At 33.3% G+C, this 15,152-nt stretch overlaps 1 protein-coding gene across 2 annotated transcripts; it reads right to left on the reverse strand.

The window, feature by feature from the left end:
- Positions 1-1,975: 1,975 nt before the first annotated feature.
- LOC101261498 (uncharacterized) lies at positions 1,976-11,351 on the reverse strand. 2 transcript variants are annotated; one of them, XM_010316192.4, is made up of 6 exons: positions 10,889-11,351; positions 9,793-10,092; positions 6,748-6,888; positions 4,378-4,673; positions 3,412-3,919; positions 1,976-2,837 (listed from the first exon to the last, which is right to left on the reverse strand). In XM_010316192.4, the coding sequence occupies exons 1-6, from the start codon at positions 11,040-11,042 to the stop codon at positions 2,350-2,352; spliced, it is 1,887 nt and encodes a 628-aa protein (XP_010314494.2). In that variant the 5' UTR covers positions 11,043-11,351; the 3' UTR covers positions 1,976-2,349. The 2 variants fall into 2 exon arrangements, with proteins under 2 accessions (XP_010314494.2, XP_004252575.2); XM_004252527.5 differs by having other exon boundaries at positions 3,412-3,925.
- Positions 11,352-15,152: the final 3,801 nt, after the last annotated feature.

Below are 15,152 nucleotides of genomic sequence, written 5' to 3' on the forward strand. Positions count from 1 at the left end.
AGTAGATTGCTACTTAGTTTTCTTGTTGATTTGTCAAAAAAGTGTTTAGTAGGACGATTTATAATAGGTTGAATGTTCAATTGAAACATGTTTTGTTTAAGGTACCTTAGTGAAAAATCATGTTATTTTAGGTGTATCTATATTTGTTCACGAATTGTTGATCTGCGATTTTATAAAACAACAAGAAGTCTCGCACAATTTGTGAGCGTAAGCATTAGACTATCAAAATGGACTTGGCCCGCTAGGCTGTTAACTTTAGGTGTATCTATATTTGTTCACGAATTGTTGATCTGCGATTTTATAAAACAACAAGAAGTCTCGCACAATTTGTGAGCGTAAACATTAGAGTTGTCAAAATGGACTTGGCCCGCTAGGCCGGTCCAACCCAAACCTTGAATTTAGTGGCGTTGGGCCTAATTCTTTTGGCTCATTTAGGAACGAGACTTTTTAGCTCAACATCATTTGACCCGTTAGCCTCATAGGCATAACCCGCAAGCCTCAGAGACCAACCCGTGGGGTATAAATATTTAAAAATACCTTATATATATATATATATATATATATATATATATATATATTTAGTAGTCTTATCTTTGTAAAGTTTTTATCAATGAACTAGCTAGTTTCTCGTGGGAAGTATGGTGGCACGATCAACATATTTTCACTAAATCTTACATTGACTATTATGTATTTTTACAAGTATTCACCAACGTGTGTGATTCATAACTGTATTTTTTTGTAAGTATTCACCGAAGTGCGTAATTCATAAATGAAAATTTTTATGTATTGATGTCGTGTTCATAGACATCAATGTCCGATACTCTTTCTAAGAGAGTAATATTGTTCATTTTTCTATTGAAGGGTCAACCCGTCCCAACCTGTGGCCCACTTAGAGCTGGGTTGGGTTGCTATTTTATAGGTACTTTAATTAAAAGGGTCAACCCGTCATTTAACTCTCTAACCTGTTAGGGTTGGATCAGCACATTTTGACAGGTTTACATTAACATTTTCAAGATGGGAAGAATTAATTGGAAAAATGTAAACCATCCAACAATAAGCGTTTGTAGTCCAACGGTTAGGATAATTGCCTTCCAGCAATAGACCCGGGTTCGACTCCCGGCAGACGCAAACGTACATTTTTCATCTTTTTATATTTTTTTAAACAGTAATTTTTGCCTTTTCTTGTCTTAATTTTAGGTGATTTCAAGTGAATTTTATATTGATATTGAGAGCAGTATTTCTACCTTCCAAGTTCAATATTTATTAGATTATACATATTAAACTAGATTTTTTTAATTTATTTATTTTTACTTATCCAGCATTATAAGATATAAGTAGTAAATTTACTTATTTTTAAAATAATAATATATATTTTCAATGTATCAAACACACTACTGTTAGTTTACGGCGTATTAATGTTTTGTTCTGAGACGTTGGGAGTGATACGTACTCATTTGTATAAAAATAATTTAATTGTTGTTATGAAACTGCATGTCTTATTGTCTTCTTCTATTTTATAACAGGTTACCCCATCTCAAAAAAAAAGAAAGGTAAAACTTCTTTTTCTCTGAGCTATTTGTCCTTTTTATTCTTTGTTAAGAGCTAACATTGCCCTTTTAACTTAACTCGATTTATTCTTTGATCCAAAAATATCGTTATTATTCCTTAATAAACGTGTTATCTATTTTCTTTTTAAACACCTTCTGTTCTTTTTCTAATAATTGAGATAAGTGTGCATCTCCAAGAAAGTAGATAGTTGAATCTGGCTATGGATGATTGTTGTTTTCTTGAATCTAGCCTTTATTCTGTCATCACAAATGAATCCACTTTAAGTTTGCGTCCTATTTGACTTGACTTTTTCTTTCGCTTAGATGAATCTAGCCTTTATTACCATTGCAGTATCAACCATTAGAAAAAGTAGAAAAGCGGGGAGAGAAGACGCAATAAGATGAGCTATATGAACCTACAACAGAAATGAGTATGAAAATGTCCTGACCATAGATATCACATAATGAATACATTTACACACACGTAACGAATACCTCCGGAATACCAGAGACTACATAGAGAACTTTTCTACCATATTGCCTCATCAATGATGTACACTGAGGCAATGCTGAAAGCGTATCGATGTGTCTGGCATCCATGTAACATGTAATGGTACAAGCACAATGATCCCAAGTCACCCAGCCCAGCATAAGATTACAACATTCATTTCTTCCATGTGACAGGCTATACAGATTCTACCATATTTTGCATGTCGAACAGCAGTTAGAAGGAACAGACAAATGCAACAGTAACAGTTCTTGTCTGATTCACTGCATAATCAGTTCGCTCTTCAACATTCTGTCATCTCCTTGGCTCCGCTCCATTGGCTACCTTCCTCGGCTTCTGGTCGCTACTACTATAAGCCTTATCCATCACCCTTGTATATGGGGACGTCGTACATGGTTTATTTACAAAGCTGTTACTGAAACCGTCAGATTCCTTAGAAGATTTGACAGGAGTTGATCTTATTGATTCAGCTGAACAAGGTACCGGTCCTTTCCTATCAGGCTTTTTGAAGTTAACTGAAAGACGAAGCTTCTTCGATGGAAGTATCCCATCAGCAATTTCAGCCAGACTATTTGAGACCACCACTGGTTTTGGTGCTATGAATTGATTTTCAGATTTCTCAGTCAATTTGCATGCTCTCATGCCGCCGCCGCCCTTCTGAGAAGGTTTCTTCAGCGATTTGGTTGTCACCTCAGTGTTCTGCTTCAATGAATGTGTAGCAATCTTGCAAGGCGTCGAATCTGTAGCAATCATGCAAAGCGTCTCGGCAGCAGCCAATGCCCCTGGAGATTCAACTACTATCATCAGATACAATATGAGCTTCATAAGGATGGAAATATCTAGGACAGCGTGCATGAAATATAGTTTTGTCAATACCCAACACTTCATGGAAGCTAAAATAGAAATGTGCATCAATGCATGATATTATACTGTATATTTCTTGATATCATACAGTATGATTGGGAAAAAATCTATTACTCTTCTGACATAATACTCGGCAACCTGAAGAAACTAGCAATCATAGAACAACTTGAATGTTGTGACGCGATGGATATTCCGTAGGAACTCAGAGAATACAGATTGATCATATGAAGTCTCTGTCCACAATAGTGGCAGGAAAACTATAAATTATTTAAGGAACTTGTAATGGGTAGATTTTAAAATAAAACAACTCTTTGATTAGTGCCTACAGGTTCCACATAGAAAAACAAAGAATACCAATCATAAAGCAAGAGAACATGCAACACAAAATGTACATCAGTATCCCTCTAGTGGAATGCCGAAAGCACAAAAGCACATGATTCATTCAAAAAAAAAATGTAGCGACTCCTATACTCAAGCCCCTGAGAAATTTACCTGGTGAAACTGTGTTGCTGGCTGCTAGTGATGATGAAATTCTTTCACATGTAGTAAGGCTATCACGGTTTGTTGAAGCATTTTCATTTTTTAAAGGCCCAGACACTTGAACTCCTGTTGGAACTAGTTTGTGAATGTCAGTGAGTGCTTGCAGTTCCTCAAGGAAACCAGTAGAACCTTTCAGAGGAGTCGAAGTGTTTTCCACTCTTACCCATCTACCTTGACAAACCATCTTATTTGTAGATAATTTAGCTGAATCAGGAACAGTTTTAGGATGCCCAGAGCACGGATGTGACCAAGAAAAAGGAGGCAAGCCATTTCGCTGAGATGATGGCTTGCTTAGTCGAAGATCACTGCTATTTCTTGAAGATGCAAACTTGACTGTATCCGCAAGTAAAGAATCCAAATCCTTGGATGGTGCAAGCGCAAGGCGCTCCAACACATCCTTTGGTGTATACAATGGAGCATGACACATTGTTGGAACTGAGTGAACCTTGGAACTGTATTCCTGTACCTTTGAGAAGAAAAGAAAAAAATAATATAGATTGTGAGCTTTTGCGATACTGACATTATCTTGTATTTTTAATTAAAGGATACTGACAGTCTGACGTTATCTTGTTTTACCTTGTGAACCCAAAAACAGGGTCCAGTTTTATTTGGCATTGGTATTCACAGTCGGTGTTTCCTTTGGCTACAAATTCTCAAATATTATTTTGGTAATTTCAGTTACAATTTATTGTGATTTGTAGTACTTTTGCGAAGTTTCTAATATGTAGATTTTACTTAAAAAGTAAAGTAACCCATGTCCAAATGCATACCGAAATTAGATGGTCTGACCTTGTACTTAAAAGTTCAAACTCAACAATTCCGTTTAGGGGGTAATACTCTTAGGACACGAAGCAGGCTTGCTTGATCAAGTCAACTGTCAAGATTCAATTTCGGAAACAAATAACCTTACACACTAACCTGATCAGAAGAAGACAGGTTATCTGTCCTGGTCTCTACCTTGTCTCCATCATTTCGACAAGAGAGCTTGCTATCAACATTAGAACAATGCTGCATCTGTACAGACTTCTGACATCGAAGTACGGAGTTAGCATTACTAATCAACTGCATGAGACTGTCACTTGAATTTGACGCATTGTTTCTCCTATCTTTGGGAGAAGGTACACACTTATAAGTTCCATCAAGTAGTTCCCTCAAAGGCAGATCATCTACATCTTTAGTGACATCCATGACATCAGATTTCAAGCCATACATTCCTGAGTCAGATATCCCTAGTTATTTTCTCAGAACATTTATGGTATAACACATTGGTAAATACTATACACCAAGAATAACCAAAGAATGTACCGATTAACCGAATAAGTTCCAGAGTAAAGCAAAAACTAGTGATAACTGACAGCATACTTTATGACTACATATGAAGAAATCAAGAAGTAAATGCCAAGTTACAACAAAAGCTAGTGTGGACATACTCTACATGAGTTACTTTACTGAATGCAGGTCAATCGTATGGAATGTTCAGATGTACTGCTATATTCTACCCAAATAATTCAGAGTCCAAAAGCTGCATAAAACAAGCATCATGTGATGTGCTAGTGTGAAAGTGCAACCTGCTTGGTAGTCAAAATATCTTCTATAAAAGTAAATCTGGTACAGACAAATTGCAGTGACTTGAGACTTCTTGTGGGTTTTGGCTGAGATATTTTGTCACAGAAATGCTGCTAAATTGGCAGTTGGTTCAATTAAAGTTGTAACTTTAGCCTTCATTTTTTTGGGGTAAGGAAGTAATTTAGTAATTTTGTCTTCATTGACATTGTGTTTTGCACGCACTGATTATACCAACTGTGCTTTAGCTCTATATTTCCTTCAGAAAACATGGCAAACACATCACACATGCATCTACAAAAAGTATTTAATAAGATTATCAAGTAAATTTGCATCAAATGTATGCTTTACACATTTGGTGTTTAATCATCAAGAACGACAAAGTGAACCAACCATGTACTGACTCAGTCAACAGTACGCTGAGAACTTCATGAAAAATCAGTAGATCAATGAAAATACCATTCACCTTGTTGGAAACTGGAAAGTGAAATTTCGTGGAGGAAACTCTAGCACATATATTGAAGGATTTCCAGATGATGGGAAAGAATTATGTGCGCACTGATTTGGATTAATTGCGTTACATGGCAAAGCCTCTACACAAGCTCTCAGAAACGAAAACACATGGCTACTATACAATTTACCATGTCAAAAATATGAATTTGAGAAGAAAAGAGATGATGTGGGAAAAAATTTAACAACTGTAGTTAACAGTGTAAAGTAAGGCAGGGCATTTGGCAATGTGGTTCAGTTTCGGTTTTTTTGGTTTTCAGTTCTTGAAACTGTTGTACCGAACACAAATTCGGTTCGGTTTGTTGTAATTTGGAACGGTTAATTCAGAATCGCTTTGAACAGTATAAGGTACGGAACCCCATGCCGATTGTCTTAATACCCTGTTACCTCGGTTTATTAAATTCAATTATCACACTACTTAATTAGTTTATTGAAAATCAGAAAAATAAAAATAAAAAGGAAAATGGAAGAAGAAAACTTGTAACCGCAGCAGTTGGACTTGAAGGGGTGTTGGAAATGGAATGGATAGTGATGGGTATCCATTTCTTGGAGTTATTTGAAAGGTGTTGGTATGCAACACTGGTGGTTTTGGGTAGGATGATGTAGTCGTCATTGAATTTAGATTGATTCTTTACTGTAATTCATAGTTGAAAGCATGGAATCCAAAAAGTACGATCAAATATCTAGAACTAGAAACTGAAAACCTGAAATCGCAGAAGTTGAAATTGCTGGTCACAGGTCGCGGTCGCGGTCGCTGGTTGTTGGTCGGCGGTCGCTGGAGCCTGGACTCTGGAGGCTGGAAGTCGAATTTGGAATTGGAATTTGGAAGAGAAGGATAAAGTGCGGCCGAAATACAAACATGAAAACCTAACGTTAATTGCTAGTTGCTAAGGGCAAAAAAGGTAATAAAACTTAAAAAGGCTTAGCAGTTGATACAATATTAATAATTGCATAATATCTATTATAGTATGTATATTTCGGTCATGTGATACTAGCATAAAAACTTGGAAAAGGAAAGTATGGGAGCCTTGTGAAAGTGGAAAAAAGGGAAGGTTGATAACTGAAGTTTGATTTTATTTTCATGGGATAATGCAGGTTTCAAATATTTAAAAAGGAAAAACATAGTTCTTTGGTCGTAAATCTGGTACTAAAACACTTAGCATGTATGCTCACTTTGTTCTGACAAGTGTTTGGAAGAGATGGAACAATACATACCGAGAAAGTTTCTTCCTCCAGTAGCTGAACCGAAGCCAACCAAACTCTTTAGAGAGAAATTACTTTTGGTAACTTTGCCATTTCTTTTATCACTTCTCTTGCCACTATAATTCTGCCTTTGCTTAAGCATTTGAGTCCTCTCTAACAAAATAAGAACAAATTACAAAAACATATCATGTCACCAGCACCGTTGACACAGAAACTTAAAAACAGAACTATGCATTAAGAAACATACCCTACAGAACAGATAATTCAAAGATGCTTATAAGAATAGAATAGCTCAAACATACTTCTACCACATAAAAGAATAGGAACAGAATGAACGAACACTGTACAGAAAATTATTAACACGCTCTCTTTCAAGGGTTAATAGCATGCAAATATAAGTACATATTAAACGCTATACAAAATATTAAAGCAGGCCCTTCTCATCAGCTTAATCTTATAAGTGGAAGATACCAACTCCCAGCTACAAATTTGACATTGCTGCAAAGTGGTATCCATGTGTTGAGAGTATATTCTATTGACTTGTACAGGGGAGCAATTTCAACAGTGTACAGACAGGAGGTCCCCCCCAATGAGATTAGAGAAATTAGGCTGACATTTTTTTTGATCAAGTAGGCTGACATATGTCCTTCAAAATACTTCGTTGATCTTCTTCTTTTATGGTAACTGAAAATCTCCAAGTATCGGCTGGCACACGGGTCCAAAACTAGGTGGATAATGGCCCCTTCTCTCCACTTTTATCATTTAATACCATCACTTCTTTAATATCAATCTTTAAGTATCTTATAAAATAGAAGACTGAAAAATGCTTAGTAAGTAGTTTTTCATTGGGTTGGTTGTGAATTTGCAAAATACGACAATCATCTGAAGCATATTTCTTACTTCTTAGCAGGGTGGAGCTACAGCTATGAAAGGGTGGTCAGCCGAACACCCTTTACCGGAAAGTTATACAGTGTATATAGGTAGAATACTGTCTAATATCTGGAAATATAATTAATTAAACACCCTAAGACACCACAAAGGATGCTAGTCTGGCGGTAAGCGTGTTCATTTATGTGTATGAGGTCTGTGGTTCGAACCTCACTTGCTGCGTTTTTTAACATACTCTTTTTTAAAAAATAAAAAAAGATCCGCCCTTGCTGCGTTTCTTTAACACAATCTCTTTTTAAACAAAAGAAAAAACACAGAAATAGCTGCCCCGTATCTTCTATATGTTTCTAGCCTTAAATTGATTAACCTAGTAATTAAGATTTAATTGTTTTCTATATATTTTCGATCTATATTAAGTGAATTATTAGGTATAACACATTCTCAAGAAATCATTTTTAAAGATAAAATTAAAGATCATTATCCACTATTATACTTTTGCTTATTTCTAAAATATTTTTTGAAAATGCAAAATAGTTAAGAATTTTATTATAAAAAAAGGTAAATATAGAAAAAAAGTTTCAATAATTCTCTCGAACTTTGAAACATTCAGTTATTTTGAATCACGGAAAAAGTCTCAACACTTCACGTAATATGAACTAGAATGAGTATTTTCAACTAGTAACTAAAAAAAATATTGACTTTTATCCATCAGTTTTGATTTATACCGTCGATAATTTTATAATTTTAAGTTTCTGTATTATTTAGTCATTAAGTTATATGTAATTCTAATTTTAAAATTTGGGTGCACCCCACTGATCAATAAAAAAAATGTATTGTGCACTCACTCTGCTAAATAAAATTATCGCCTTTTTTAAAATTTGAACACCCTTGGCGAAATTTCTGTACTTCTTAGCACATGAAGTATTTAAACAAGCCATACTCCAATTACATTTTAAGCTTCTTTAAACAAGTAATGCAGTTTCTGTTCTGGTGGTTGTGGTTCAAACATTCCTATAAGACAGATAAATATAATCAGCAACATATCGTAGCCAATTCATCAGCAATGTGCTTCATAGGAAGGTCAGAACCGAATCCATAAGCAACACAACTACCACATATCTAGTTTGGAAACAAGAAGCAATTTAGTTTGAATGTCATGGAAGATAAAATTCAGCTTCTACATAGTCTTAAATGGTAACAGCATATACAGCAACTCAGCATGTTAGCACATTTGCACATTCACTACCTACAATTGAAGCTGCCCCCAAAGAAAAATGCAATGAAAACTAGATTACGGAGTGGGTTCCACATTCAATCTTTACAGGTTTACATCTTATGATGTTACTGATTTAATAATATATTTCGAGAGTCTTTCCTGGGGCATCAAAATTCTAGATTCTATCCGCACAGGATTTTATTAGTGTACCAATCTGTTAAGATGATCCAACCTTTACCGACTTCAAAAGTGGCTTTATCCATACAACTCTTCAAGGGTTAGTACAATGAGGGGCATATACTCTGAATCGCGTAGGATTAGGTTGCCAGCAATGCTTTGAAGAAATATGATCCTTAGATAAAGAAGTGTACCATTTCCGTAACGAACAAAGTATTGGGGAGCCTGTAGAAAAGTGAGGTAATGGCATGGGGGAAGTGTCCAATAGCCTTCTTCTCAAACTAATTCCAACTTAATCAGAAAGAAGTGCACTTTTTGAAAGGGAAACTTTTGGAATTCTTAATTTTCTCAAACTAATGTGTTGCTTTCTTTGAAGTTTTCAAGCATAACTAACACAGGGTATCATAGGACTGTAGTGATGTTCAGAAACAATAAAACCATGAGCTCAACCTGTTCCATGCCACTGTGAATCCTGAAAACGCATTATTGAAGGAAAAATGAAAAAGGAAAAGCCGAGGAATAATAGCTCTATCCAAATAGGTGCGCACTGAAAATACTGGACACATGATTTCTGTTGCAAGCTATTGACCATATGTGTCACTATAATAGAGTAGATTTTGACCAAAAAATATCATCAACTAGGAGACACATTTGAAATCAAACCAAGATACATGAACCATAGGCATTTATTCCAGTGTCATCTGTGAATGTCTATCACAACTGAAGTCAAGACTGGATAACTATATTGAAGAACATACATATATAATTGGTATTACCTCCATTTTTGCAATTTGTAAGATTTGCGGAAATCTCAGTAGAAAGGCCTTTTCCGTCTTCACCGGTTTTATTTACAGGAGCATCCATCTGCATTATCCTTGATCTCTTAGAATTAGAAGTACTATTTCTCCCCACTTTCCCACAGTTCCGATGTGACTGTGCAGCCTCTAGCCCAAGCGTCAGTGGAAGAACAGTACTCGTCTTCCCGACACTGTGGTCTTCTGAAGCATCCTCAACATGATGTCTGGATTGCTGACCAGCAAATTCATTCTGGGGCATCTTACTCCAAAAAGCTTGCTCTGAGGTTTCAACAGCACAAATTACATCTCACATAACCATATTTGGAATAGAGAGTTAAATAGGATGCAACACTAGCAGTATAACATAACATGTTTTCAGGTCTGTACATTTACCTGCTTTAGTGTTGCAGAAAAAATACCAAAACAACATATACACATGTTCAATGGTTTCAACGTAAACCATTCTAAGAACACATATGACATCTTTTTACTAGAAAATCACCTTTCCCATTCATAAGTTCATACTGTCCTGTGATGAACTACATAATTCACCAGTTAGTAACTTCCACAACAGTGTACACTGTACCCAGACCTTTTTTTTTCAGATAGTTGACCGTATCCAGCTATTAACAGTAAGTGATATCATTCAGATCAAAACAATTTCCCCTTAAAGACTGGGTATATCAAGAGTAAAAATCATCTCAAGAAACTTCAACATCTTAACTTGCCATTAACCGTCTATAGCAATTTCAGTTAGTTCAAGAGAATATCCAAATTATAACATCTATCTACCCATAAAATCTTACACTACACTAAACCTCCATAAACTGTACATAACAACCAAAGCTAACTTTTATGACAAAAAATTAAAAAAGAAATGTCAGTTCTTACTGGTAAAGAGTAAATAAGCCATATTCAACCCTGAAAAAGAAACTTTCCTCTTTTTTACACAATTAACCTAGAAATGATGGGAGGTGACCCAGTATAAGGAAAACCGGCCTTACCAGACAAACAGTGTAAAAATCTCTTCATGGTTAATTCCGGCCAAGAGTTATTAAAAAAGGGGAAATGATACCTTTTCGTCTGACTGAACCACTGATCCTTCCAATAGAAGGCGCAATCGCAACAGAAGGCCTCTCCAATTTCCTAGCACCGCCACTAAAACTTTCCGATCCCATAAGCTTAGACACATCCACATCAACCAAAACAGGTCCTTTCAAAGCTTCCATCACCTCACTGTTCTCCACCGAACAAAACCCTCACAAAAACTCTCAAACTCATCATTTTTCATCGAAAAAACTTCAAATTGATCAGATTTCAGCCGTGAAAAAGCTAAATTGAGCTGATTTAAGGCGATTTGAGTGGAAAAAAGTGGATAATTTATGGATTTATAGATGAAAGTTAAGTGTTGCGGCTGAAGAGAAAAGGGGAAGTTTTTAGGGCAAGGAAAAATTGGAAGGTGAAGAATGAGAAGTATTTATACTTTTCGGGAAAATGGGTAAAGTAGAATTGAGGTATTTGGCGTCGGTGGGATATTCGGGTGTGGTTGTCATCAGCTTAACACGTTGTACCAAATACTGTCCACGTTGCATTATCCACTCTTTGTATTTGTATTTTTGTCCGAATATTAATCTCGAGATAAAATATAAAAATTAACTCGTTTGTTAAAATTATTCAAATCATAATAATGGAGAGAAAATAATTAATCTCATTAAATATAATTGATGTGATTTAGTAATACAGTTAATTTATTCAGCTTTTTAAGGAATTATGGATATTATTTATTATATGAATATTAGACATTGAATATCTTATATATTTTTATACATTTATTTTACCGATTAAATAATCAAAAAAATATATATCGATGAAAGGATCCTTTTTGGAACAAATTGATAATTTATTGAATCATATTTTTCGATTTAGTGTAAGAAAAGAAAATTATTTTTAAAGTCTTTTTCTTATAATAGTAATATAAGGATAAATATTTATAGTAATTAGTATAATTTAACTTGCTCTGATAGGATATGTTCAACATCTACAATTTTTATTAAACCTAGATTTTAGGTGCCATAATATTTTCAAGTTTAACATTTTTCCAGAAGTGAAATGAGCTTTATTGGAAAAATAAATATTTTTGTTATGAAAAATTCAAACATTTGGCTAATTTTAAAATATATATTTTATATTTAGTATAATAATAAAAATATATCTACCGTCTAAAAATAATCAAATCCGAAAAAAATTAATATATATATGTAAAAAATTTATTGTTTATCTTGTAAAGATATCAATCTCGAAATTTAAGGAAACAAAATTAATATGTATATAAACCATCATGGATTATATGCATTTCATAGGACCCTTTAAAATAAATCTACTACTAACCTAAACTAAAATGGAAAAAAATTATATAAAGAAATACTTCTTTTGTAGAAACAAAAAAATTCTTCAAAAATGGATTCTTTTGAATTATTATTTTTTAATGGCTTTCTTTTTCTCATAGACTTTGATCAAAAGGTTAAGGGGTATTCCCTCCATCCGTAATTTAATTGTGCGTAATAGTTAATTTGATTAATTTTTAATATTAAATTAGATTATATTAATTTGATATTTATTCAAAAAAATAGATATTTAAAAATTATGTGAGAGTATTATAAATTGTAACTTTTTTCATATCTATATGATGAAAAAAATACATGATATATAAATGTTAATCAAAATTTTTATCGTGTGACTCTAAAAAAGAAAATCACAAGAATAAAGATTGAGAAAATATTGCTATTCAACATTAGATGAATTGTTGTTTTCATTCAAGAAATGAAGGGTTTTTTTTTTTGGCAAAATGTACAAGTACCCCCTCAATCTATCTCCGAAATCTCAGAGACACACTTATACTATATAAAGGTCCTATTACCCGTCTTAACTTATTTTATAAGTAATTTTCTATTCATTTTCGTCCTACGTGGCACTAGCTTGAAAAAAAAAAAGTCAATCAACTTTGGGCCCACAAGATAGTGCAACATAGGTAAAAAGGGGATAGAAAATTATTAATAAAATAAGTTCAGGGGGTAATAGGACCTTAGTATAATATAAATGTGTCTCTGAAATTTCGAACATAGATTGAGGGGGTACTTGTGAATTATCCTTTTTTTTTTAATTCCCTTAAAAATGTAGAGGATAAAGTGATTTTACTTTTAAAGTAATTAAACAATCAGACAAGGGCACTTGGTAGCTTACAAACTTAATCTAAGGGGAAAAAATTGAAGAAATTTACATAAAAAAATTATCCTTTCATGCCTATTTATTTATTTGATTTGAGAAAATTAAAGATTAGTAGATTTCTACCACATAGTTTAATTTACATAAAATCTAAAGATTAATCCATGGGGGTAGAAAATAAGTATTTTTTTAATATTTGGAATTGATTTTTTTTTTTCATTTTTTACTTTAGTAAAAAAGAGAACCTATAATCCACTGGCCAATACATTTAGGAGTGCCTAGTTTAGTGTATGTGCCTTATAATGTGTATATCACGTCAAAAGTATAACAATATGGTGTTCAAATTTAACAAGAAATTACTTAAATAAATAACTTATTTTATCATATTCTCTAAAGAATTTTTACATTCGAAAAAATTACAAAATTTCTAGTACTCTCTCTATATATATACACATTAAGTGTATATGAAAAATCTATTGATAATAATGTATATAATAGATACAGCATATATATAGAGAGAGACTATAAAAACATATATATAAAGTGTATGTTTCAAAAAGAATAATTCTTTCCAATTTTAGCATCTTTTTAAATTTCAGTTTTTCATATATAGTCTATTTTCATTTTTTAATCGCTGCGTCAAGTTTTCATTTTTTTAATCGTTGCGTCAAGTAAAAATAGATCAAACAAACTATATATATATATATATATATATATATATATATATATATATATATATATATATATATATATATAATTAGCACATATACATTATACATTAAATATATATTATTTAGACATCTAATTACACACAAATTATACAAAAATAATGCATTGAAGATTAAAATGCATTGGCTTTTTTCTATTCAAACTATCTCCACCATATTGGGAGCAAAACATGAAAGACTATAAGATTATATTTGATCGTTAAAAATAACAACAATTAGAAGTGTACACAAAATATCTGAAAAATTACGCAGTTAAGTAAATTTATACTATTTAATTACTTATCATAGCTATAATTTGCCATAATTACCATTCGCGGTTATCAAAAGACATTACTTACATGGGTTGACTTCGAGTTTGTATGATTAACCACGTTTGTATATGTATAATTCGTCAAAATATACAAATAAATATGTATAATATACAATTATCTAACCGCTCGCTATACATATACAATTCACCTTTCTCCCACTCTTTGCTATCTCGCTCGCCTCTTCCCTCCCTCTCCCAATCTCTCTTGCCTCTCTCCTCCCTCTCCCAATCTCGCTTTCCATATATACAATTGCATAAGCATAATATACAATAATCTAACCAATATACATATATAGTTCACCTATCTCCCACTCTTTGCCCTATCACTCGCCTCTCCCCTCCCGCTCCCAATCTCGCTGGCCTCCTCCTCCCTCTCCCAATCTCACTTTCCATGTATACAATGCATATGTATAATATATAATAATCTAACCAATATACATATATAATTCACCTCTCTCCCACTCTTTCCCCTCTCACGCTCGCCTCTCTTCTCTCTCTCTCCCATTCTCTCTCACCGCTATACTCCATTTCTCAATCTCGCTTCCCATATATACAAATACATATGTATAATATATAATTATCTAACCGATATACATATACAATTCACCTCTCTCACAATATCCTCTCTTTCCCAATCTCGCTCGCCTCTCTTTTCCCTATAACATGTAGCTACAAATTGTAATTATTAAATTATAGTTATAAAGAGTAATTAATCTATTTTTAAGTGGCTATATGTGAAAATTCTTATAAAATATTTTGCACTGAATGACGAGGTGAAGCCCAACACTATTGGTGTTTTTTGGTGTTGGGTCAATTTTTTAAATTTGTATGGGGCCTGTCAAAGTATCTTTTCAAAAACTCTTTTTTTTTCTTTGTCAGTTTATCTTTTGATATTGATGATTTCTTTTAAAAAAAAAAGATTAGCAACTTAACTTATTAATCAATTTTACCATATTAAGCAACTATTTAAGATACTTGTATAAATATAAATGTTCTTTTGTTCAATTCTCTTTTGTCTTTCTCTTTCGCTTTATTCTAACACAAGTTATATAAATATAATATATAATTATGTTTGTATA

Source organism: Solanum lycopersicum, chromosome 12 (genome assembly GCF_036512215.1).
Source record: "Solanum lycopersicum chromosome 12, SLM_r2.1".
Classification (NCBI taxonomy): Eukaryota; Viridiplantae; Streptophyta; class Magnoliopsida; order Solanales; family Solanaceae; genus Solanum; species Solanum lycopersicum.